The sequence below is a fragment of the Rhinoraja longicauda genome, chromosome 16, assembly GCF_053455715.1.
Source record: "Rhinoraja longicauda isolate Sanriku21f chromosome 16, sRhiLon1.1, whole genome shotgun sequence".
Classification (NCBI taxonomy): domain Eukaryota; kingdom Metazoa; phylum Chordata; class Chondrichthyes; order Rajiformes; family Arhynchobatidae; genus Rhinoraja; species Rhinoraja longicauda.
This window is the reverse complement of record NC_135968.1, coordinates 41,901,166-41,926,868: the sequence shown is the minus strand read 5'-3', so window position 1 is coordinate 41,926,868 and position 25,703 is coordinate 41,901,166. Positions and strand designations below refer to the sequence as shown.

Genomic DNA, 25,703 nt, shown 5'->3' with positions numbered 1-25,703 from the left:
GATATAGGTGGAGACAGGAAGATAGATCTGGGAAGGGGGATGCAATAGATGAGATGCAACAGATGCAACAGTCTTTCCAGGTGAGACAAAGGTTCACCTGCACCTCCTCCAACCTCATCTATTGCATCCGCTGCTCTAGATGTCAACTTATTTACATCGGCGAAACCAAGCGCAGGCTCGGCGATCGCTTCGCTGAACTCCTGCGCTCGGTCCGCATTAACAAAACTGATCTCCCAGTGGCCGAACACTTCAACTCCCCCTCCCATTCCCAGTCTGACCTTTCTGTCATGGGCCTCCTCCAGTGCCATATTGAGGCCCACCGGAAATTGGAGGAACAGCACCTCATATTTCGCCTGGGCAGTTTGCAGCCCAGTGGTATGAACGTCGACTTCTCCAACTTTAGATAGTCCCTCTGTCCCTCCCTTCCCCTCCCCCTTCCCAGATCTCCCTCTATCTTCCTGTCTCCACCTACATCCTTCCTTTGTCCCGCCCCCCTGACATCAGTCTGAAGAAGGGTCTCGACCCGAAACGTCACCCATTCCTTCTCTCCCGAGATGCTGCCTGACCTGCTGAGTTACTCCAGCATTTTGTGAATTAATCCCTTAATAATCTTATACGTTTCGATAAGATCTCCTCTCATCCTTCTAAATTTGTGAATAAATACCTTCGATTTGTATCAGCATCTGCAGTTATTTTCTTACCTTAACTAAGCAACTTGAGTCATCGACAGCATCTACTATCTACAGCATCAGTGACAGGACAGAAAGATTCCAATCTATTATCATAACAAAATCAGGCAGCCAGATTCTACGAATAAAAACAGCCGTTTGCATTATCTTCCTGGTGGTATTTAAAATAAATGTAGTTCAATTGTGGTATTTACAAAGAACCAGCTAGATAAGACTATCAGATGCCTTATTTATACAACAGCATTCTGAATAAATACCACAATTTCTCTAATCAAGTTGTAACAAATGATGAGAAATCATTATTAAATATATTATTATCCACTGAGCTGACATGACAACGTCTAATACTACAGACACATGGAGACCGATTGCAATAATTCATGCTCTGAATGTTGAATCTATTTATTAAGAATGATAGCATTGTGTTATTTTGAATGTGATTAACAAGGCGCTGCACATGGAACGACTGTTTTTCTCTGTACATGCATGGAAGTAGGACTTGTATTTGAATCAAACACTTGACTAATTTCTGAAGATCTTACAGCTGATTTAACTATGATCAGTGCGGAAAAACATTGAAGAAAATTCCATCCTCAGTGGTCTTGTGAATGGGTAAATAAATGGGGCAGGTAGCAATGTGAAGGTTAAATAGTAGATTTCATGATCAAGTTTTCTCAAGGCTTGTGGGGTTACTGTGGCATTACTGAACTGCTTGAGAGTTCAGAATGTTGTGCTAATATAGCAATATGTTTCTGACCATAGAGAGTGAACAACCAATTGTTCTTGTTTGGGTGAGTTATGTTGGCCAGGTAAACATCTTTTGGAAACAAATGCTGGAGTAACTCAGCAGGTCACACAGCATTTCTGGAGAACACAGATAGGCGGCACGGTGGCGCAGCGGTAGAGTTGCTGCCTTACAGCGAACGCAGCGCCGAAGACTCAGGTTCGATCCTGACTACGGGCGCCGCCTGTACGGAGTTTGTACGTTCTCCCCGTGACCTGCGTGGGTTTTCTCCGAGATCATCGGTTTCCTCCCACACTCCAAAGACGTACAGGTTTGTAGGTTGATTGACTGGGTAAAATTTTAAAAATTGTCCCTAATGTATGTAGGATAGTGTTAAGTTGCGGGAATCGCTGGGCGGAGCGGACGGTGGGCCGAAGGGCCTGTTTCTGCGCTGTATCTCTAAATCTAAAAAAAAATCTTAAAAATCTATTGTCGCCTATCTATGCTCTCCAGAGATGCTGCCTGACCTGCTGAGTCACTCCAGCACTTTGTGTCCTTTTGTGCACCAACCAGCATCTGCAGTTCTTTGTCGCTACTCTGTTAACTGTGTAACTTATTTTGACATAACTAGGGGAACAGATAAAGATGAACATGAGGTCAAGTCCTAAATTACGTTTTGCGGTAGTTTCACCAGACCAGGGTGTGATTTTGCAAAAGTGGACTGGAAACAGTTTCCTGAAGGTAAATTAGCATCAAAGAAATGGGATACATTTGAGGAGAGTTCATTGAAATGATTTTCAAAAAGATAAAAAGAAGGAATTGCAAAACTGCACAACCACTTGATACTGAATAACACACAAGGAAACAAGTATATCGGGACAACAAAAGAAAAGGAAACTGATAGGAAAAGTAACTGCAGATGCTGGTTTAAATCGGAGGTAGACACAAAATGCTGGAGTAACTCAGCGGGTCTCGAACCGAAACGTCACAAATTCCTTCTCTCCCGAGATGCTGCCTGACCCACTGAGTTACTCCAGCAGTTTGTGTCTACCTTCAAAGGAAACTGATACCTACACCACAACACTGCAGGAAATTTAACATCATTTAGCGGGATTGTGGTGCAGCTGGTAGGACCTGCTAGCAAACAGCATTAGAGCGAAAATTCAAATCTGTCCAGGGGTGCTATCTATATGAAATTTGCACGTTCTCCCTCTGACCATGAGAGATTCCTCTGGGTGCTCCAGTTTCGCAACAATGTGCAGGTTGGTATGTTACTGGACTGCATTTAGATGCCCTTTGTGTAGATGAGTGGTAGAGTTGAAGACATTATGGAGAGAGTAAATCAGTGTAGGATTTATGTAAATGGGTGATTGGACTCGGTGGGTCGAAGGTCTTGTTTTCATGCTGCATCTCTTTATGACTCTATGAATATTAAAATGAAAGGGTGAAATTTGAAAAGAGGTTTTGTCGACAGAGCGTGCATGAAAAAAAAAATCATCCAAGGTATTTTCTCAGAAAACTCTAAGATGTTTTATAAATTCATTACGAGAAAGAAAATTGGGAACAATGGAATCAAAAACTATAATCTACGTGTGGAAGTAGGAGGCGTGGATTGTGGATGGTTCCCAATATGTTTTGCCTCTAACTTCACTTAAGAAGGCCAGAACACAGAGATAGAGCACTTATTAAAAGTTGATAAATCACCACATTCAGCTAAAATTAATCCCAGGCTCTTAAACGAAGCAGGGGAGATTATAGTGGAAACTCTATTATTTTCCTGTGCTCCTCAGCTGATGTTGGAAATGTGGTACCATTGTTCATGAAGTGAGAAAAAAATAGACAACATAATTATATGCCTGTCAGCCCAGCATTGACGGCAGGTGTAATACATGTGATATCAGTTGGTGTCACTTTGGGAAAGTGGGTTGTGATAAGCTGCTCTGTATGATGCCACAATGTTACGGTTTAGATGCAGCCACGGGCTATCTGAACTGCAGAGAAAACCACTGTCAGGAATGGTGCTGCAGCGAAAGTTATTGTTATTTTATAAATTAAATAAAAAAACAATTTGTTAATTTAAACTATTAACTAATCCACCAGCATTGACAATGAATAGAAACATAGAAACATAGAAACATAGAAAATAGGTGCAGGAGGAGGCCATTCGGCCCTTCGAGCCAGCACCGCCATTCATTGTGATCATGGCTGATCGTCCCCAATCAATACCCCATGCCTGCCTTCTCCCCGTGAAAGATACTTACTGAGAGAAGTAATCTGTGGAATTCTCTGCCTCAGAAGGCAGTGGAGGCCAATTCTCTGAATGCATTCAAGAGAGAGCTGGATAGAGCTCTTAAGGATAGCGGAGTCAGGGGGTATGGGGAGAAGGCAGGGACGGGGTACTGATTGAGAATGATCAGCCATGATCACATTGAATGGCGGTGCTGGCTCGAAGGGCCGAATGGCCTCCTCCTGCACCTATTGTCTATTGTCCATAATGGTTGATGAAATTTTGAAACGTGGGCACTGGACAGATCACACAGTGACAGAGAATTGCATGATTCAATTGAAATGGCAGAAATAAAACGATTTGAGCTGGTGGATTTCCAGGCAGATAGCCTACCTAAAGAATGGTGACGAAGCAGGGAACAGTTTATACTTCATATTGACCCGCCTTTGGCAGATAAACCAGACCAGATGAGAAGGAAAGATGCTATTGCATCTCACCGATCACAAGTGGAATTGTACCATATCACAAAGCCCTCAGATCAGACCCTGGATTGTGCATTAGATACATTGCAACTGTACTACAAGTCATCTAAAAATGAATCACTTCAACATTACTGTTTTTTTTTTACTGGCAACCAGGAAAAGGGAGAAATCCTTCGATAGTTTCTGAAATTAGTTGAGGCTGTCATCAAAGACTTGAAAACTCATTCATCAGATATCAGATTATTTGTGGAATCCAAGGGGCCACCCTGAGGGGATGGATTTTATGTGAGATAGAATTAACTCCAGTAACGTACATACAGTCATACTGAGCTCAAAGCTATACAAAGCTCCCCATTCATATTGGATGGAGAATAGTGCAAAGTAAATCTGGTAAAGTGTGTGACATAAAACAGAATAGGAAATAGCATTACCATGGTCACTTAGATGTTGGATTTTTCTTGGAGAGCATTAGAAGTGGTTGTTAAAGAAATGTCCTGTGTGTGGAAAAGAGTGCACGTGTTATGAAATAGAAAATCATTTCTACTATAAAGCAGACACTGAAGGTCCATGGAGGGGGAGAAAAGAGGCATTCAGTGACAGAGACAGTCAGATTCAGAGTAGCAGATGAGCACAATGTACCTCACGCCAAACACGGTCAATAGAATGATGCTAAGATAATGTGTAGGAAGGAACTGCAGATGCTGGTTTAAACCGAAGGTAGACACAAAAAGCTGGAGTAATTCAGCGGGACAGGCGGCATCTCTGGAGAGAAGGAATGGGTGATGTTTCGGGTCGAGACTCAAGATAATGGTGTAAGGTCAACCAGTGACATTTCAAGAACACACCACCAATCTGAAAGTGTTGCAGTTAATACAAAGTCATGCATTTCTGATGCACATTAAGACTACATTGAAGTCTGCTGGGAAATGCTCTTTGAAGGTGGCAAAGCCAAAGAATCAAAATAGGATGTTATTGCATTTGACCAAAAATATGTCACTCCTATCTTTGGAACTATTAAAGCACAGCAGATAGAATTGAGAAAAGATATACCATGACAGGATCGTGGAGGTTGCTACAAGGTGGGCAATCACTTCAACAGCACAACTCACAGATAAATATGCAGGAAACCAGACATGCAGAAGGGTGCAGGAAGACAAATGAAGGAAGCAAAAAGAAGACAGGTCCACTACCACCACAGAAACAAGATGAGGATGAAGCCCACACGAGATTGATACTAATTGTGGCAGAAGGTGATGGTGACTTGACATTCCCACATACAAGCTCATGATAAATAAAGTTGTCCCAGATGAGATAAATAGGCAAAACCACTGAAGACGCTTACTTAATGGAAGCAGACAATGAGACAACAGAGAGTTCACCTCCAGTCTTGCAGAGCATGAATACTGCAACTCAACAAGGAGGGGTAGAAATAAAGATGCTGGTTTATACCAAAGATCGAGACAAAGAGCTGGAGGAACTCAGGGGGTCAGGCAGCATCTCTGCAGATGGGTGACATTTGGGTCTGAAACGTCACACATCCATTTTCTCCAGAGATGGTGCCTACCCGCTGAGTTACTCCAGCACTTTGTGTCCATCTTTGTTTTTAACCATGAGGGGGACAGACAACAGATTCTGTGGCAGCAAATGAGACTCCAGGGCGGTGTGTTGCCTCCCTGGTGCTGGCAGCTGTTACTTCATTGCCCCTCCAGCTTGATCAGGAGAAGCAATTAAGTATTTAGCTGAGTAAAGTAATTACTCATGAAGATCTGTTAGATTTAATTGAGTAGAAGGGAGGGATAGCTCTCACCAGGTGGCCTCGTCTCCAATACATGCCCAATTTCCATTCTTCCAGCCACAGTCTGTCTGTAATGATCAATTATTAATGCACTCATGTTGAAGAGCAACTGGTTTCTATTGGGATACGGTCCTTCAGCATCTGATGTAGCAATCCCTACAGTACTAAAGTAACGAAAGAATTCTACATATCATCAAAAGATGCAGTTTAATATAGATAAATGTGAGGTTATCCACTTTGGCGGCAAAATCAAGGAGGCAGATTTCTATCTCAATGGTGTCAGGTCAGGTAAGGGGGAAGTGCAGCGAGACCTGGGTGTCCTTGTACACCAGTCACTGAAAGTTGGCACACAGGTACAGCAGGCAGTGAAGAAAGCTAATGGCATGTTGGCCTTCATAACGAGAGGATTTCCATATAGGGGTAAAGAAGTTCTTCTGCAGTTGTATGGGGCCCTGGTAAGACCACATCTGGAGTATTGTGTACAGTTTTGGTCTCCTAATTTGAGGAAGGACATCCTTGTAATTGAGGCTATGCAGCGTAGGTTCACGAGATTGATCCCTGGGATGGAGGGACTGTCATATGAGGAAAGATTGAGAAGACTAGGCTTGTATTCACTGGAGTTTAGAAGGATGAGAGGGGATCTTATAGAGACATATAAAATTATAAAAGGACTGGACAAGCTAGATGCAGGAAAAATGTTCCCAATGTTGGGCGAGTCCAGAACCAAGGGCCACAGTCTTAGAATAAACTGGAGGCCATTTAAAACTGAGGTGAGAAGGAACCTTTTCACCCAGAGAGTTGTGAATTTGAGGAAATCTCTGCCACAGTGGGCAGTGGAGGCCAAATCACTGGATGAATTTAAGAGAAAGTTAGATAGAGCTCTTGGGGCTAGTAGAATCAAGGGATATGGGGAGAAGTTGGGCACAGGTTACTGATTGTGGATGATCAGCCATGATCACAATGAATGGCGGTGCTGGCTCGAAGGGCCGTATGGCCTCCTCCTGCACCTATTTTCTAATTTTCTATGTTTCGAAACAGTTGTAGAATCAAAACTGAGGCCAATAGAAAATGACAACCAATTTTCAAAAGTATCAAATCCCACTTAATAAATCTTGTCAGGGGAATAATTTCCCTTGTTCGGTGTCTGCATCCTATCCTTTAATACAAAGTCATCAAGATTTTTGTGTTGATAGACAACATGAAGATCTGGTCCTAAATGACTATAGTTTTCCCTGTGCTCGTTGGAGTCATTGAGCCATGGAGTCAAACAGCACAGAAACTGGCCCTTTGTCCCAACTCATCCATGGTGACTCAGATACCCCATCTAAACTACTTGCCCAGTATTTGGCCCATATCCCTCTAACCCTTTCCTATCCATGTACCTGCCCAGGTATCTTTTAAACGTTGTAATAATACCTGTTTCAACGACCTTGTCTGACATCTCATTCCATATATCCGCGACCCCCTGGGTAGCAAGCCTACAACACATGCCGTCCAGCAACATTACACGCGAAAGAGCGGAGCAGTGGTATTCTTCAATGATTTCACTACTTGGATTGGTTTGGAGGATACCGGAATGGGTGACGTTTTAGGTCGAGACCCTTCTTCACCCGTTCCTTCTCTCCAGAGATGTTGCCTGTCCCTCTAAGTTACTCCAGCATTTTATGTCTATCTTCAGTGTAAACCAGCATCTGCAGTTCCGTCCTACACATTGCTTTGGAGAGGCTTGAAGTACTCAGCAGAGTCGGTGTCAAGCTTTATAGAAGCCTGCTGTGTGTTGGTGGGGGAAATTGTAAGGTAGAGAAACAGGAGGCAGTAACCTAATCCATTTTCAGGCCGGGCTGTGAACATTAATCTTACACTGATACCTCTTTAAAATCATACCAATTGCTGCATCATTCTTCTGTACCTGGCCATTACAAAGATTACCAGAACAGTAATGAAAAATGATAGCCAACTCTTGGAAGAACTTCATTAATCAAGTCATGTCAAATTGCAAAGAAACATTTATGCATGGTTCGAGACTCAGGGAACTGCAGATGCCTAGAACGCAAAGTGCTGGAGTAACTCAGAGGGTCAGACAACATCCCTGAAAGACATGGATAGGCGGCGTTTCAGAAGTCTGAAGAAGGGGCCTGGCTTGAACCATTTCCTTTTCATGTCCTCCAGAGACCCACTTAGATACTCCGGCACTTTAAATTCTAAGCAAGATTCAGCAAAGCATGAACCACTACTGAGTCTGAAGAAGGGTCTCGACCCGAAACGTCACCCATTCCTTCTCTCCCGAGATGCTGCCTGACCTGCTGAGTTACTCCAGCATTTTGTGAATAAACACTACTGATTCTCTGTCCAACAGAAGGACTTGGAGAAGACCTCACGTAGCTGTGGTTTAAGAAGACCTGGCTTTTGACTGACCATTTCAGGATAAACTGCAGCAAGGGCACAGGCAGAGAGGGGCCATTGACGTCTGCCATGGAGAGGGCAGTCAATTGGACCTGTTAGTTTCATTGGGTGCACCACCTCAGTGATCTTAGTCATTTGTTGGAGAACACATTATTCCTTGGCACTTGGCTAGTATTTTCACATTGGTACTTGGGATCTGGCTAAGAGCAGTCTGAGTTTGTGCAATATGAGATCCTGACACTAAGGTGTTTCTGTCTGTGCTGAAAGGGAAGCTGGACACCAGGTATTGCAATATTGTTTGTTCTTAAGATTACTGATAGAGTTGTCCACCACCCGGGCCCTGAATTCCATTCAAAGTTCCGTGCAAGGATATTGCTGGTTTTCCTCATGCTTCTCGGCATTGCCTGTGGAGCTTCCGGCAGACACGCCAACACTCTATGCATCGGCGCCTTCTCAAAAGACGGCTTCCAAAGGCTGCCTCATCTAAGGTCTCTGCATGAGAATGGCAGTATGGTCTCAAACCTTGGAAAACTAGCAGCTATTTGCCCTTCCTCCCTGCCCTGGCTAAACTCACTTGTACTCTGCACGTGAAGTGTTGGGCTCTGAACTGACTGTTAGAGACATGTCATGAAGGGAGTGAGTAGAGTTTCAGGTGCTTGCTTACAATAATTCCATGTTGTAAATCAAAGCAGATTACAGGGTGTGGAAGAAATGAAATGTGAGGAGGGTGATTAAGATATACATTTATATAAGAAAATAACTGCAGATGCTGGTACAAATCGAAGGTATTTATTCACAAAATGCTGGAGTAACTCAGCAGGTCAGGCAGCATCTCAGGAGAGAAGGAATGGGCCTGCTGCCTGGCCTGCTGAGTTACTCCAGCATTTTGTGAAGATATACATTTATGGTTTCAAATCCATCTCTTGATTTCTTCAGTGATCCATTTCAGTGATTGCTATTCAATTATTGCAAGCACTATTTTCTCCTTGTGTCCTTGACAATGCAAAGCCCATCTCCTGCTGGCCCCTTGAGGATTTGCCTTTTTAACCCGCCAATGACAGGAAGTGTGTCAGTGAATGACACACGTTGTGGTAATGCGGCTGTTATGACAAAGTAGTTGTCAGTGTGCAGTAGCTGTGGGATGTGATGTTGAGTGGTCTGACAGCGGTAAGGATGTGAAGGTACGCTGGATCAATGTACAGCCTGATACGAGTATTGATTGATGGAAGTTCTTGGTCGTTGTTGATGGGGACATGATATACTGCGTACCACCTCACGTCTAAAGGTGCAGCTGGTGCGATGTGGCAACAGAAAAATAATTCATGGAGAATATTATTAAACTGACCTTGAGCACACATCATTGAAGTTTAATACGACACTGCATCCCAAGTGCTTTGGGACTTGTGCTCTGATATAAAGACGTACAGGTATGTAGGTTAATTGGCTGGGCAAATGTTAAAAAAAAATGTCCGTAGCGGGGATCGCTGGGCGGCGCAGACCCAGTGGGCCGAAGGGCCTGTTTCTGCGCTGTATCTCTAAATCTAAAATCTAAACCACCGCTAGTACTTGGTCCCACAACCATCTAGTTGTCATTAAACAGCAGTCCTCTCTCCGGTTTTGCATCTCCTCCATTAAGCTGTTAAGGTCGACCTCCCTCTGAAAGGGCCTGTCCCACTTCGGCGACTACAGGCGACTAGGCTGTCGCCGCACGGTCGCCGGGGTGTCGCGGGCATGGTCGTGAGTAGTCGCCAAAAAGTCGTGACTTTTTTTGGTCGCCGGGGAATTTTCTCCCTGCTCGAAAATTTTTGGCGACTGCTGGCTTGAAGCCAATGATCGTTTCCTGTCGTCTCCTGTCTTGGGCGCTTGTCGTTTCCTGTAGTGGGCGCTGTCATAGGTTGTCGCCAAGTTGTCGCCAGGTGACTTTGGTTGTCGCCGGTGCTGATCCACCTTTTATAAGAATTTTGTTTGGTTGAATAAAGTTAATTTTGGACATTTTGACCAAAGATCGATGTTTGAAGTTATTGTATTTCAGAGTAGTTTCTCATGGCATCTCTTTCAAATATTTTAATTCCATTTACTTTGACCAATAAAACAAACACAAGCACAAGCATTGCACTTTATTGAAAAGCGAACTCTTTTCATTTATCTTTACATTGCACTGCATTGGGTCTCTTCAGGGACAAGGGCTTCAACCACACAGACCTCTTCTTGGGCTTCTTCTTCCCCATTTTTCTTGTCCTTCTGTCTTGCAGAATTTTAAGCATGAGGGCCGCTGCAAGCAGCAGGGCTTGCATTTGATGTAAGAGCAATGCCATCATATGTTGCTTCCTGGCAGTCATGATGCTGAATGATCGGAGACCCTACCCACACCCCTTTGGCGCCAAAATTACGTGAAATGGCTACCCCCGTTGTCATCAGTTGTGACCTGACAGGGTCGTAGCTTGTCGAGGGTGGAGGTAGCTTGACTTCGGTTGTCGTAGCTTGCCGTAGTCGCTGTCGTAGGTGGACATCCTCAGTCGCGATGATTGGGTCGCCGGTTGTCGGCAGCTTGCCATCGACTAGGTGGTAGGTTGTCGTAGCTTGACGTAGGCATTGTCGTCGGGGGAGTCGTAGACAATGTCGTAGGGGGAAAAAGGTCACCGGTTTTTCGGTGATCTGCTACGACTTTGACAGTCGCCGACAGTCGCCGAAGTAGGACAGGCCCATAACTGTGGAGTAATTCCTCATCGTCCCTGATTCTTCACGGAGCCCAGAATGCGTGCACGTACCTATTGCGGCCACAATCCACCCATTCTTGAGGAGATGAGCGCTGCAGCATTAGACACTGCATATTCACTTAAGTGGAAGTGGTGGCTCAAGAAATTGACTTGCTGTGTAAGGCCACAAATCATTCCGCTGTGTAAATAAGCAGGCAGCTTGAAGTTGCCACTCTGGGTGTGCTGGATCAATGGATTGTGGGTTTGTCATTGATTTCCATCTCTCCGTCTGTTTTTAAGGGACATACAATTTATATCTTTCTGTTGCTCTATTACGAAAGTGGTTTGTAACAATTACAAGGTGCCCACTAAACGGTCACTTTTACATCATTAGAACCTCCTTTATTTGTTCCGACCGGGCAATCAGAGAGTAGATTGCCAAGACATCTTCATTAGCACGGCCATTGGGATCGGCCTGCACTAAATAATGCACAAAGCAACCAAGTTCAGCTGGTAATCGAATACGGTTTTCATTCAGATGGAGTGTTGGAATTACTTACTGCGCAACTTGTGTGCAACTTGGATTAAAATAGCTAGCTGCACACTATATCCAGGAAGCCACTGTGTTAACTTTCTGAACATGTAATTTCTGCTGCTGTTTAAAAAACTCTCTTTGCTCTTACGCTTTCCACCAGTATCCCACATCTACATTGGACAAGCATTAAACCACTATAAGAACTCAACAGGCCGAGCTGTGTCCGCAGAGGCAAAGAGATGGTCAATGCTTCCGGTTATGATCCTGCCCCAGGACTGAGAGTAGAGGGAAGATAGTCAGCATTTGGGAGTGAAAGGGAGACAGGGGACTGATAGGTCATAGGTGGAACCAGAAGGGTGGGGGTATGATGGTCAGCTGGAGGCAGAGCGAGAAGCGAAGACCAACCCCTTGCCTCCACAGATGCCACTCAACCCACTGAGTTCTTCCAGCGGTTTACTTTCTGCTTCACATCCTCAGCCTTCTGCACTGCCACTGTGTGGCCAAACACAACTAGAAGAACAACACCCTATATTCCGCATGTATATGGTATGAACAGTGAACTTTTCAAATTCAAGTGACCCACTCTCCCCCGGTTCCTTTCCTGCTCCCACCAGTCCAGTCAGATTGCCTCTTTCTTTGACCATCTATTTCATCCTTCCCCTCTCCCCTTGTTACCTAGACTCATCACCCTCCTTATATCCTTCCTTTGTCCCGCCCCTATGACATCAGACTGAAGAAGTGTCTCGACCCGAAACGTCACCCATTCCTTCTCTCCCGAGATGCTGCCTGACCTGCTGAGTTACTCCAGCATTTTGTGAATAAATCGGTTTGTACCAGCATCTGCAGTTATTTTCTTATACCCTCCCCATATGGTTCGAATTGCTCATTATCCCACCTTAATCCACTTCTACCTATCCCACATCAGCCTCTGTTTCTATTGGGGTATGGGGAGAGGGCAGGAACAGGGTACTGATTTTGAATGATTGTGAATGATCAGCCATGATCACATTGAATGGCGGTGCTGGCTCGAAGGGCCGAATGGCCTACTCCTGCACCTATTGTCTATTGTCCATTATTTTCCCTCCCCCACCTGACTCACACTTTCTCAGGTTTTCTTATGTTCCCACCTATCACCCACTAACCTCTGTTCCAGTACCCCTCACTCCCATATGTAGCTTCATCTGCCCATAATCCCCTGCAGCAAATGGTTTTCCTCTGAAGCTCTGCACCACTGTCCCACCATCTTTCTTGGACAAAAAAATAAATTGCTGAAAGAACTCAGCAAGTCAAGTTGTGTCTCTGGAGACCAAGAGATGGTTGATGCTTCTAGTTCAGATCCTCTATTTCTCTATTGCCGATCAGCCTCTGTCACTCCCCTCCCTCTCACTGGCTAACTTCTCTCTACCCTCTCAGACATGATGCAGGGTGTTGACCCGAAGTAACCCTTTGTCTCCACACATGCTGCTCGACCTGCTGTGTTCTTCTAGCAGATCGACACAAAAAGCTGGAGTAACTCAACGGGGCAGGCAGCATCTCTGGAGAGAAGGAATGCGCGACATTTCAGGTTGAGACCCTTCTTCAGACAGGTTAGGGCTAAGGGAAACGAGAGATTTGGACGATGATGTAGAGAGATAAAGAACAATGAATCAAGGATATGCAAAAAAGTAACAGGCCATTGTTAGCTGTTTGTTGGGTGAAAACGAGAAGCTGGTGCGACTTGGGTGGGGGAGGGATAGAGAGAGAGGGAATGTGGGGCTACCTGAAGTGAGAGAAATCAATATTCATACCACTGGGCTGTAAGCTGCCCAAGCGAAATATGAGACGCTGTTCCTCCAATTTACATTTAGCCTCACTATGTCAATGGAGGAGACCTAGGACAGAAAGGTCAGTGTGGGAATGGGAAGGAGAATTAAAGTGTTTAACAACCGGGAGATCAGGTAGGTTCAGGCGGACTGAGCGAAGGTATTCAGCGATACGATCACCCAGTATATGTTTGGTCTCGCCGACGTATAAGAGTTCACATCTTGAACAACGGATGCAGTAGATGAGATTGGAGAAGTTGCAAGTGAACCTCTGCCCAACCTGAAAGAACTGTCGGGGTCTCTGGACAGAGTCGAGGGAGGATGTATAGCGACAGGTGTTACATCTTCTGCGGTTACAGGGCAAGGTACCTGGGGAGGGGGTGGTTTGATGGAAAGGGTTGAGTTAACCAGGGAGTTCCAGTGGGAACGATCTCTGCAGAAGGCGGAAAGGGGTGGGGATGGGAAAATGTGGCTGGTGGTGAGATCCCATTGGAGGTGACGGAAATTTCAGAAGATTGTGTTGTATGCGAAGGCTGATGGGGTGGAAGGTAAGGACTAGGGGGACTCTGTCTCTGTTATGACTCGGGGGAGGGGGAGCAAGGGCGGAGCTCCGGGTACTGAGGAGACACAAGTGAGTGCCTCCTCTATGATGGGAGAGGGGAACCCCCATTCCCTAAAGAATGAGGACATCTCGGATGTCCAAGTATGCAACACCTCATCTTGGGTGCAGATGCAGCGTAGACGAAGGAATTGGGAGTAGGGGACAGAGTCTTTGCAGGAAGCAGGGTGGGAAGAAGTGCAGTCGAGATAGTTGTGGGAGTCAGTGGGTTTGTAATAGATGTCAGTTGATAGTCTATTTACTATGTGATGGAGACTGTGAGATCAAGAAAGGGGAGGGAGGTGTCGGAGATAGTCCAAGTACATTTGAGTGCAGGATGGAAATTGGATGGGTGAAGTTGATGAAGTCCATGAGTTCTGCATGGGTGCAGGAGGTAGCACCGATGCAGTCATCAATGTAACGGAGATAGAGTTCGTGGATAGGGTACGTCTGGAACAGGGATTGTTCAGTGCACACTACAAAGAAGCAGGCATGCGGGTGCCCATAGCTACTCCTTGGACGGAGGAAGTGGGAGGAGTCGAAGGAAAAGGTGTTAAGGGTGAGGACCAGCTTGGCGGATAGAGTGTTAGTTGAGGGAAATTGGATGGTTCTGCGGTCGAGGAAGAATCAGAGGCCTTCCTGGTGGGGGATGCAAGTGTATGGTGATTGAACATCAATAGTAAAGATGATGGAGTGGGGGCTTGGAAAGCGGAAGTCATTAAAGAGACAAAGGGCATGTGAGGTATCGTGGACGTTGGTCAGGAGAGATTGGACCAGGGGGGATAGGATGGAGTCGAGGTGCGTGGAAATCATTTCAGTGGGACAGGAGCAGGCAGAATCAATGGGTCTGCCAGGGCAGTGTGTTTATGGATTTTGGGGAGAAGGTAAAACCGGGCCGTGTGGGGCTGGGAAACGATAAGGTTGGAGGCTGTGGAAGGCAGACAGTCAGAAGTGATGAAATCAGAAATGGTGTTTGAGATTAAAGCCTGGTGCTCGTCTGAGGGATCATGGTCCAAGCATAAGTAGGACGAGGTGTCTGAGAGTTGTCGTCTGGCCTCGGCCCGAGCTCAGCACGCCTTCCAGCAGTTCATTTTTTACTCTCTATTGCAGCATCTGCCATCTCTTAAAACCTTAAGACAATGCTTTTGGATTGGCAAAGGTAAACTTTAGATTTATGGGGAATTATCTGAAGATGACACTTCCAGGATTAAGATTTTACCATCTGCGAGCTTGTCTGTGGTTGCAGAAAATTAGAAGAATTGAGACACTTAATTTTAAAATAGCATCAGGCATGCCTTTCATAACCATACACCTCAAATGCTGAAAATGTATATAAATTGCCACAAAGCGTAACCAGAAGTACCAGGTAATGTAAAAACATTGGCCTGTGTCTAATTTGATATTCTTTGTCTAATTTCATTTCTCATATTCTTTGATACCATCAAAATCAGTCAAGACACGCAAGACTGGCAAGACACGCAAGACTGACAAGTCACGCAAGACTGACAGGACACACCAACTGCAAACAAAAAAGCTAAATGTAAATTATTGAAGGTTGAGTGGCTCATGTCACTTGATCAGTTCAATGGAAATCTTAGCAAGAGCGAGATAATATTTCTCTCTGAACCTACATTCTTTGGGGCCTTGATCTGTGCTGGTGGAATATCCTGAGTACTGCCCATGGAGTAGTCATTGGAATTGCACTGTTGTTGAAGCAGGAATGGTACCATTAATCAACAAGATAAGGTCTGGCCAGACCACTTGCACCATTTCCCCTTGCCTCAGTTCACTTGGAAAAGAAACAACATTGATCCAAAAGACAGTGACCATTATGAACTGCGCATTGACAAGGAAAATTACCTTCAGAAGTACAGTCATGGGTTGAATGATTTATTCTAGCATTTGTTCTGGACTTCCCTGGCAATCGCAGACCTTTCAGTGATTTGTGCACTTTAACCTCGCACTATATTATCAGTGGAGGTTAACAACACTTGACTGGAAGGATTCGCTTAATCAATGCCTCTATTGTAGTCGGCTGCAGGCTCTACAATTGACTGAAACTGAGGAAATTCCCCTTTGTTGTGTGGGCTGTGTGGCAGTCTGAGAGAATGACGTGCATTTGAGCAACTCTCCAGATGCTTCAGTGGTTATTTAATAGCTGCTTTATAATAGTCTCCCATGAATCAGACTTTTATTTTTATTTACTTTTATTGATTGAGATTGAGTGGCGGTTTTGATGGAAAATTAACTCACTTTGCAATTCAATCAAGCTGTTCTATTGATAGAACTGGCACATAGAACACAAATGAGACCAATACAGATTTTACCCACTGTGGATGGTCCCACAACTCATTCTGCACATCGCAGCGCCTGGATATACTGATCCCAATACCCATTCCCATCCCATCATTTTTAAACAATTTTGCTCTCCCCTTGCTCAAAAAGTGTATCCATCCTATTGACAGGATCGGTCAAAATCAGTATGGATTTATGTTGGGGAAATCACGCTTGACTAATCTGGAATTTTTTGAGGATGTAACAAGTAGAATGGACAAGGGAGAGCCAGTGGATGTGGTGCATCTGGACTTTCAAAAAGCCTTTGACAAGGTCCCACACAAGAGATTAGTGTGCAAAATTAGAGCACATGGTATTGGAAGGGTGCAAAGAGACCTGGATATGCTTGTACATCAGTCACTGAAAGTAAGCATGCAGGTACAGCAGGCAGTGAACAAAGCTAAGGGCATGTTGGCCCTCATTGCGAGAGGATTTGAGTTTAGGAGCAAGGAGGTCCTACTGCAGTTGTACAGGACTTTGGTAAGACCGCACCTGGAGTATTGTGTGCAACTTTGGTCTCCTAATTTGAGGAAGGTCATTATTGCTATTGAGGGAGTGCAGCACAGGTTCACCAGGTTAATTCCCAGGATGGTGGGACTTACATAAGATGAAGGAATGGGTCGACTGGGCTTGTATTCACTGGAATTTAGAAGGATGAGGGGGGAATCTTATAGAAACATGTAAACTTCTTAAATGATTGGACAGGCTCTTTGGGCTAAAGGAATCAAGGATTATGGGGTACTCATTTTAGATGATCAGCCATGATCATATTGAATGGCAGTGCTGACTCAAAGAGCCAAATGGCCTACTCCTGCACCTATTTTTCTATGTTTCTATGTTTCTTTGTTTACCATTTTAAAACGCTGGTCACCCTATCCCTAACACTTGCAAACAGGAGCCTCTGCTTCAGGTGCTGGGAAAATGCAAACTATTGGCAGTTTGATTTTGATGTTTCAATCCAACACTCTGGGCCCATTAGTGTGAGGGGCACTAGCATCTTGAAGTCTCTGATCTCAGAAGTTTTACAGGGTGAGTGAGATATACTGGAGTGAAATAACAAACATTAGCGGCCTATCAATGCCATGCTACCTGCATCCCATGCAGGGGAAGCTATATTCAAAGCTGTATTTAAAGCTGCCCCTGTTCAGACACAAAGATAGTGGTGTTCAGGAACAAACGTCTAGGCATTTTTTTCCTGCAAGTCAATTCATTTGCTTGATGCTATTTACATTTCTTTCCAAATAGATGACTCTCCTTTAGTTTCGAGTCAATGTATTTTCCAATGAGGATCCACACCTTTTAATAAATTGCCTCTACCATTCTCTATGGTCATAAACCTAAACATTTGGATCAAGGTTTAGTTAATTCACCTAAATAGAGCATATTGATCAGAAGTAAAACGTTCACCCATTAACTTCAGCAAGCTCTAGTTTCCCCTAGCATCACACGATCTACTCCAAAATGCAACACATGACATAATCTGCTTTAAAAGAATATTATTGTATTCTGAACTCTATTGAAATAGATGACATAAAATTAACTACAGCAGCATTATATAATTTATCCTTTTGATTTGAGCCGGTTAACATTGACGGGCGGATTTAACTAGCTGGAGCTTAATTTTTAGTTACAAATAAAGGATACATTCAAGAAATTTTATTTTGGAATTTTGACCTTTTACAATTCCAGATAGGAGTGAGTTTCCTTGTGCAATGGGAACAATTTTCTTTGTAACGAAAGAAACATAAGTGTGGTGCCGGATCACCAATTGGCCCCACAATATATTTTAATTGGTCACTTTGAATTGTCAAGTAATAAGAAGAAATAAGAAGAACATTTTGAAATAAAATGTTAAAGACTAACAAAACAAAAGGGTACAATTTAACACAGTGTTATGGTCCAGTAGCAACAAAAAGCTTTTCACTGTACCCTGGTAAACTAAACTGACTGAAGAGGATTTTATGAAGAGCAAACTATTGCAAGATAGTGATACTATTGAAGATAGTACCTGCCCTCCTACTCTACGACCACATTTTGACCCAGACTCGCTACCACAGCGTATGTCCACTATTGAAGAGATTCAAACTTTCAGATAAACAGAATATGTTTTCAACTTTATTCTTTTCTTTCTTACCAGCGCCCTATTGGATTAAAAATGAGAATCATCTCTAAGGTATAGTTGTTATTTCTTCTAGTTATTAGGAAGGAGATTCCTCTACCTGGAGATGGAATTGCTTCTCACTTGTCATGTTCAGAATTAATTTTCAATCTCAAATAACACATAATATTATTCAGCAGCTATATCCAAAGCTGCCAAAAAAAAATCTCCTGTACACATCGCTATATCCTTCTTACAGGTAATTTAGGATCCAAGATGTGAATTTGCTAAATTAGGTTTGAGCAGGTTTACTGGACAGGTTTTGCGCATTCAAACAAATAATCCTGTTAAAGAATTGGTTTGGAGTTTGTCCAAACTCATGCTTAAACCAGCATAAAGCTATCAACAACACAAAAGATTTTCATGTTGTTTACGTCTAGCAATAGTAAAATGATTAATGAAAGCAGCATAAGGCATTGAAACTTATTTTGTATAACACATTTCTTGAAAAGAAGAGTACTTCTGTATCCAAAGTGAATAGGAATAATTTTACAATTATTTAGATTGCTCTGAAGAAATTAAGAACTCTTGCAAGGTGCTGTAGAATATCCAAGCTCAATCAATCTTTCAACGGTAACTGACATAATGTTTTGATTGATGTCAGATTTTCAAAAATGCATTTTTGGACTTTTAAATTGAATGATGCCATAAACCGTTCATTTTCCAATATTATGCACATCCTAAGATTTCCCATTACACCTTGCAGTACCGTACTTCCTCTTTTGTCAGATGTTTACGCTAATCTCACAAGAGTATTCTCTATTGGGTTAATGTAAAATTTCCTTATCCTGCACAAAGCACTCATACAATTGTTTCTTCATCTTATGGAAAATTTACATGATTTTCCTTTATATGTAGATTCCATTTTAGCAATACCTAAGGTTTCAAAAAAGCTGTCTATGGTACGATGCAAACCCCTCTGAATGAGAAGGCTGGAGTAACTCAGCGAGTCAGGCAGCATCTCGGGAGAGAAGGAATGGGTGACGTTTCGGGTCGAGACCCTTCTTCGGACTGATGTCAGGGGAGGGGGCGGGACACCGATAGAATGTAGTCAGAGAATACATGTGGTTCTCCTCTGAATGAGAACCTGGGTTCAAGATGCACAAGGAACTAAGAACCTTTAAGACACAGAAGGAGGGCATTTGGCCTATGCCAGTCTAAAAAGAGCTACACAACTTAGTCTCACCCTGATCTGTACCCCATCCAGTTCTGTGACATCCTTCCTGAAATGTGGTGACTGGACCCGTAAGCAGTACTCAAACCATGGCCTAGCTAGAATCATGCATAGCCTTCGTGATCTTATATATTACTGCATTTTACGGCAGTCTTTTGCACTATCGACTGTCTGGGCAATTGGTTTATTTCTCCAAACTTTATCATGCCCTCTACACTTAGATCTGAAACATTAACATTTGTATTGAGTTTGATTGAATCATACTCATGACACCATTCCATTTACAAAAACACCCATTAACCTTTACTTTTCACTTCATGCCAATTGGGAAATTTACGATCAAATTTAACACTCATGTGGTCATAAGTAATAGGAGCAGAATTAGGCCATTTGGCCCATCGAGTCTACTCAGCCATTCAATCATGGCTGATCTATCTCTCCCTCCTAACCCCATTCTCCTGCCTTCTCCCCATAACCCCAGACACCTATACTAATCAATAATCTATCTATCTCTGCTTTAAAAATATCCATTGACGGTCTCCACAGCCTTCCGTGGCAAATAATTCTACAGATTAACCACCCTCGGACTAAAGAAATCCCTTCTCATCTTCCTAAAAGAACGTCCTTTAATTCTGGGGTGATGACCACTAGTCCTGGACTCTCCCACTAGTGGAATTATCCTCTCCACATCCACTCCATCCAAGCCTTTCATTATTTGGTATGTTTCAATGAGGTCCCCCTTCATTCGTCTAAACTCCAGCGAGTACAGGCCCAGTGCCGTCAAATGCACATCATTTTAGTCTAGTTTAGTTTAGAGATACAGCACGGAAACAGGCCCTTCAGCCCACCGAGTCTGCACCGACCAGCGATCCCCACACATTAACACTACCCTACACACGCTAGGGCCATTTTTTACATTTATACCAAGCCCATTAACCTATAAACCTGTACCACGTGGTCAAGGGGAGAACGTACAAACTCCATACAGACAGCACCCGTAGTCAGGATCGAACCCGGGTCTTTGGCACCGAAAGCGCTGTAAGGTAGCAACTCTACCGCTGTGCCACCGTGCCGCCCCAATAAGTTAACCCACTCATTCCTGGGATCATTCTTGTAAACCTCCTCTGAACCGTCTCCAGGGCCAGCACATCTCCTTTTCCAAGGAGAGTCTGGCATGACATGTAAGACCTTGTCAAAAGCCTTGTAAAGATATGGATGGTCATAATTGGGCGCTCAAGTTTTTAAAATGTGCTGTGCCACCTAATCCAATAAAGGCATTTTCTGAATATTGTATTCAGTGCGGCCCAATAGTTGGCTATGGAGATAAGCTCTTACCTGGCTGAACCTGTGAAGCACTCTTGTAACTTCTTTTGCATAAGCACACTCAGTGTAATTCCCTTCCGTCCATTGTCCAGTCCTGTTGCATTTACGCCAAGCTTTCTCCTGGCGGTGGTCTCCATAATATGGTACCGATACAAATGGATACTGAATGCAAGCATAGTAGGATGTGATACCTGCCAGTGTTCGAGGCCATCTGCAAAAAAAATAAAAATAAGATGTATGAGAAGAAGTTTATTTTATAAACACTTGGACAACAATTACAGAAAGGTCTTTTGAAATGAAGCAAATATGTTTTTTTAATGTATCTTTTATATGTTTGCAAATTGAAAAGGTTCAATAATTTCACTTACAACCTTTGGGTGAGGTAGGGTAATGCTAATATGACTCTGTTTCAGTGTGGTTGGAAAATAGTTCTGCAGTTTGACAAGATGTTGCTTACTATCTTCCAGTTGCCAAACACTTTAACTCCCCTTCCCATTTTCCCACATTGACCTTTCTGGCCTGGGCCTCCTCCATTGTCAGAGTGAGGCCACACGTAAATTGGAGGAACAACATCTTATATTTCGCTTGGGCAGCTTACAGCCCAACTGGATGAATTTGATATCTCTAACTTCAAGTAACCCATGCATCCCCTCTCTCCCTGTCCCTCCCCCACCCTAGTCATCGTACTAGTTTCACCGCTGTCCTGGTGAGTTCCTCTGTCTGGATAACTCGCTATCACCTATCCCACAGCCAACAATGACCTTTTGTGTGCCTCACATTTCCTTGATTATCGCTGCTTTTTACATATCTTCCATTCATTTCTCCTGAGTACCATCAACATCTCTCAATCCCCAATCCCCAGTCTGAAGAAGGGTCTCGACCAGAAACGTCACCTATTTCTTTTCTCCAGAGATGCTGCCTGGCCCGCTGCTGAATTATTCCAGCCTTTTGTGTCTGCTGCTTCCATTTGTCAGCCTCAGAAGCTGCATGGGAAGGGTGGGAATTGGGGGAGGGGGATTCTTTGATATGGCATTAGGGTGAAAGTATAAAGAACTCTGAAGGTGATGAAACTTGAGATTGCTGCTTGATGAGCCCGAATATAAGAAGGGAAGTTGATCCAGCTTATTTCTACTCTGTGGCATTAGGAACAACATATCAACGTACCACATGGTACATCATGTGAAATATACCCCTACACAGTTATACATTGCTTCCTGCATTCTATTTAAAAATTTGTCCTTACAAACATGTATATCATCAAATGCTGCAATGATACATATTTGAAATTATACAATAGCCTCATTTATTTAGAGAGACATACATGCAATTATTAATTTATTTAGTAATCTTAGTTTCTACATTTGCAACTACGAGTTGCACTTAACATTTCTGAAGTGTCCACTTTAGGCACTGGTGAATCAAGTAACCACCTCCTCATGTAGGTCTCAAATGAAGAGTGTTTATTTTAATACTTGAAGTATAATGGGTAAAGTGGATGAACATAGAGCCTGGATCAGTGCATGGAGCTCTGATGTTGCTGTCATTATGGAGGCTGGGTAGGGAGAGGGACATTGCAGGGTTCCAATGTTTCAAACATGATCGAGATGGGGGTAAAATAATTGGAGCAGTTACTTTACTAATCAGGGAGAATATCATGGCAGAACATAGAGAAAAAATACAGGGAAGATCACGCACTGAGGCAATAGACAATTATAGACAATAGACAATAGGTGCAGTAGGAGGCCATTCGGCCCTTCGAGCCAGCACCGCCATTCAATGTGATCATGGCTGATCATTCACAATCACTACCCCGTTCCTGCCCTCTACCCTACCCCCTGACTCCGCTATCATTAAGAGCTCTATCTAACTCTTTCTTGAAAGCATCCAGAGAATCGGCCTCCACTACCTTCTGAGGCAGAGAATTCCACAGATTCACAACTCTCTGAGAGAAAAGGTTTTTCCTCATCTCAGTTCTAAATGGCCTACCCCTTATACTTAAACTGTGGCCCCTGGTTCAGGACTCCCCCAACGTTGGGAACATGTTTCCTGCCTCTAGCGTGTCCAATCCCTTAATAATCTTATATGTTTCAATATGGGTAACATTAAAAAATAAGAAAGGTGCAATCACACTAATGGAATTCTACTGTGAGACTCTTAATAGTCAGCTGGAGATAGAGGAACAGATATATCATAGTTAATAACTTTAACTTCCACAATAGTGGGCGGCAAGGTGGCGCACAACAGATGCCGTTTGACCCACTGAGTCCTTCGAACGTCCTGTTTATGTTATAGCACAGAGAGAGGCTTGAGAAGCTGCTGGAACTGGGGCTTAGCACCCCTCTGTGTGCCTGGGTCCTGGACTTTCTCACTGCCAGGCCCCAAGTGGTCAGGATGGGGGAACACACATCTAGCCCCCTCACCCTGAACATAGGATCCCCCCAGGGCTGCGTCCTTAGCCCCCTACTGTACTCCCTGTACACACGTGACTGTGGGGCCAGGTTCAGCTCAAACTCCATCATCAAGTTTGCTGATGACACTGTGGTGGTGGGCCGGATCTCCAACAACGATGAGAAGGCCTACTGGGAGGAGGTGGCTGATCTGGCACTCTGGTGTCAGGACAATAGCCTCCTCTTGAATGTCAATAACACGAAGGAGCTGATTGTGGACTTCAGAAGGGCTAAACATCCAAGGACGTACACGCCACTGGAGATAAATGGGTCTACTGTGGATAGGGTGAGCAGTTTAAAATACTTGGGAGTCCGCATCACAGAGGATCTGACGTGGGCAACGCACATCGCCGCACTGGTGGGTAAGGCAAAGCAGCGCCTTTACCACCTTAGACAACTGAGGAAATTCAGAGTGTCTCTGAGGATCCTTCATTGCTTCTACTCTGGGGCTGTAGAGAGCATCCTGTCCGGCAACATTACAGTCTGGTTTGGGAACAGCTCTGCCCAGGACAGGATGACCCTGCAGAGAGTAGTGCGCTCGGCAGAACGCACCATGGGAACTACACTCGTCCCCCTGCAGGACCTATACATCAGGAGATGCAGATCCAGAGCAAGCAAGATCATGAGGGACCCCTGCCACCCCAGTAACGGACTGTTCCAGATGCTACGATCAGGCAAACGCCTCCGCTGTCACGCTGTAAAAACGGAGAGGATGAGACGGAGTTTCTTCCCACAGGCCATCAGGACTGTCAATTTTTATAACCCTAGAGATTAAATTTTTGTCTACACTATAGTAACTTATTAACTTTATTTATATGCTGTAACTGTAATTCTTTTTTTGTGCACAACCCGCAGGCATTGCCACTTTCATTTCACTGCACATCGTGTATGTGTATGTGACAAATAAATTTGACTTGACTTGACTTGATTGAGTGGATCAGAAATAACCACAGGACACAGGAGCAGACGTTTGGTTGTAAAGGAGGGGTTTCTTGTTGGTGAAATCAAATCAGAAGCAAAATATAGCATTACTGATTTTCAGATGGATGTGTGACACGCCAGAGACGTGTGTTCAATCCCGATTGCGGGCGCTGTCTGTACGGGGTTTGTACGTTCTCCCTGTGACCTGGGTGGATTTTTTCCGAGACCTTCGGTTTCCTCCCACACTCCAAAGACGTACAGGTTTGTAGGTTAATTGGCTTGGTATAAATGTTTTTTTAAATGGCCCTAGTGTAGGGTAGTGTTTATTGTGCGGGGATCGTGGTCAGTGCGGACTCGGTGGGCCAAAGGGCCTGTTTCCACGCTGTATCTCTAAGCTAAACTAAACTAAAATTTACTCAGACTTCCTCAGTGCGAAAGGCTTAGACAGGGCAGAATTGTTGAGTGTATCCAGGAGGGTTTCTTGAAGCATATGTGAATAGCTTAACCCAAGAGAGACCATACTGTATTTTGTATTAGGTTATGAATCTGGCCAAGTGCCTGGTATTTGAGTGGAAGAGCATTTTGAGAATAGTGATCACATCTCCATAAGTTTTACGATAGTTATGAATAAAGATAAATCTGGACCTTTGGGGAAAGTACTAAATTGGGGTAAGGCAGATTACAACATTACGCAGGAGTTAGATGGAGTAAATGAGGTTGTTATTGGGTAAATTCACATCTGAGGGTCCTGATCAGAGTTCAAGGTCAGCATGGGCGGCACGGTAGCGCAGCGGTAGAGTTGCTGCTTTACAGCGAATGCAGCGCTGGAGACTCAGGTTCGATCCTGACTACGGGTGCTGCACTGTAAGGAGTTTGTTCGTTCTCCCCGTGACCTGCGTGGGTTTTCTCCGAGATCTTCGGTTTCCTCCCACACTCCAAAGACGTACAGGTATGTAGGTTAATTGGCTGGGTAAAATGTAAAAATTGTCCCTAGTGGGTGTAGGATAGTGTTAATGTACGGGGATCGCTGGGCGGCACGGACTTGGTGGGCCGAAAAGGCCTGTTTCCGGCTGTATATATATGATATGATATGTTCCAGTAAAGTGGAGAGATAAGGTCGGCAAGCTAAGATAACCAGAGAGATTGTAAATTTGGTCAAAATGAAAATTGAACCACATATAAAGTTTAGAAAGATGAAATCAGACTCAAGCAGAGATTTAGAATGACCAAAGGGGCCATGAAAAATCATTGGCCCCAAGTCAGATTAAAGAAAATCCCAAGGCTTTTCTATGTACACTAAAAACAAAAGGGAAACTTGAAATAAAATAGGACCAAACAAGAGAAAAGTAGAGAATTCATGCTCGGTGTCAGAGGATGTTGCTGAAATATTAAACA

General features: G+C 43.9%; 1 protein-coding gene across 1 annotated transcript in view; it reads right to left on the bottom strand.

Annotated features, from left to right (window-relative positions):
- The window catches only part of adgra1b (adhesion G protein-coupled receptor A1b), a 565,267-nt gene that overhangs the window by 246,176 nt on the left and 293,388 nt on the right, over positions 1-25,703 (bottom strand). Inside the window, exon 9 of the mRNA XM_078413700.1 lies at positions 20,953-21,151. Within this exon, the coding sequence (XP_078269826.1) occupies positions 20,953-21,151 (199 nt within the window). The remainder of the gene's footprint in view (positions 1-20,952; positions 21,152-25,703) is intronic.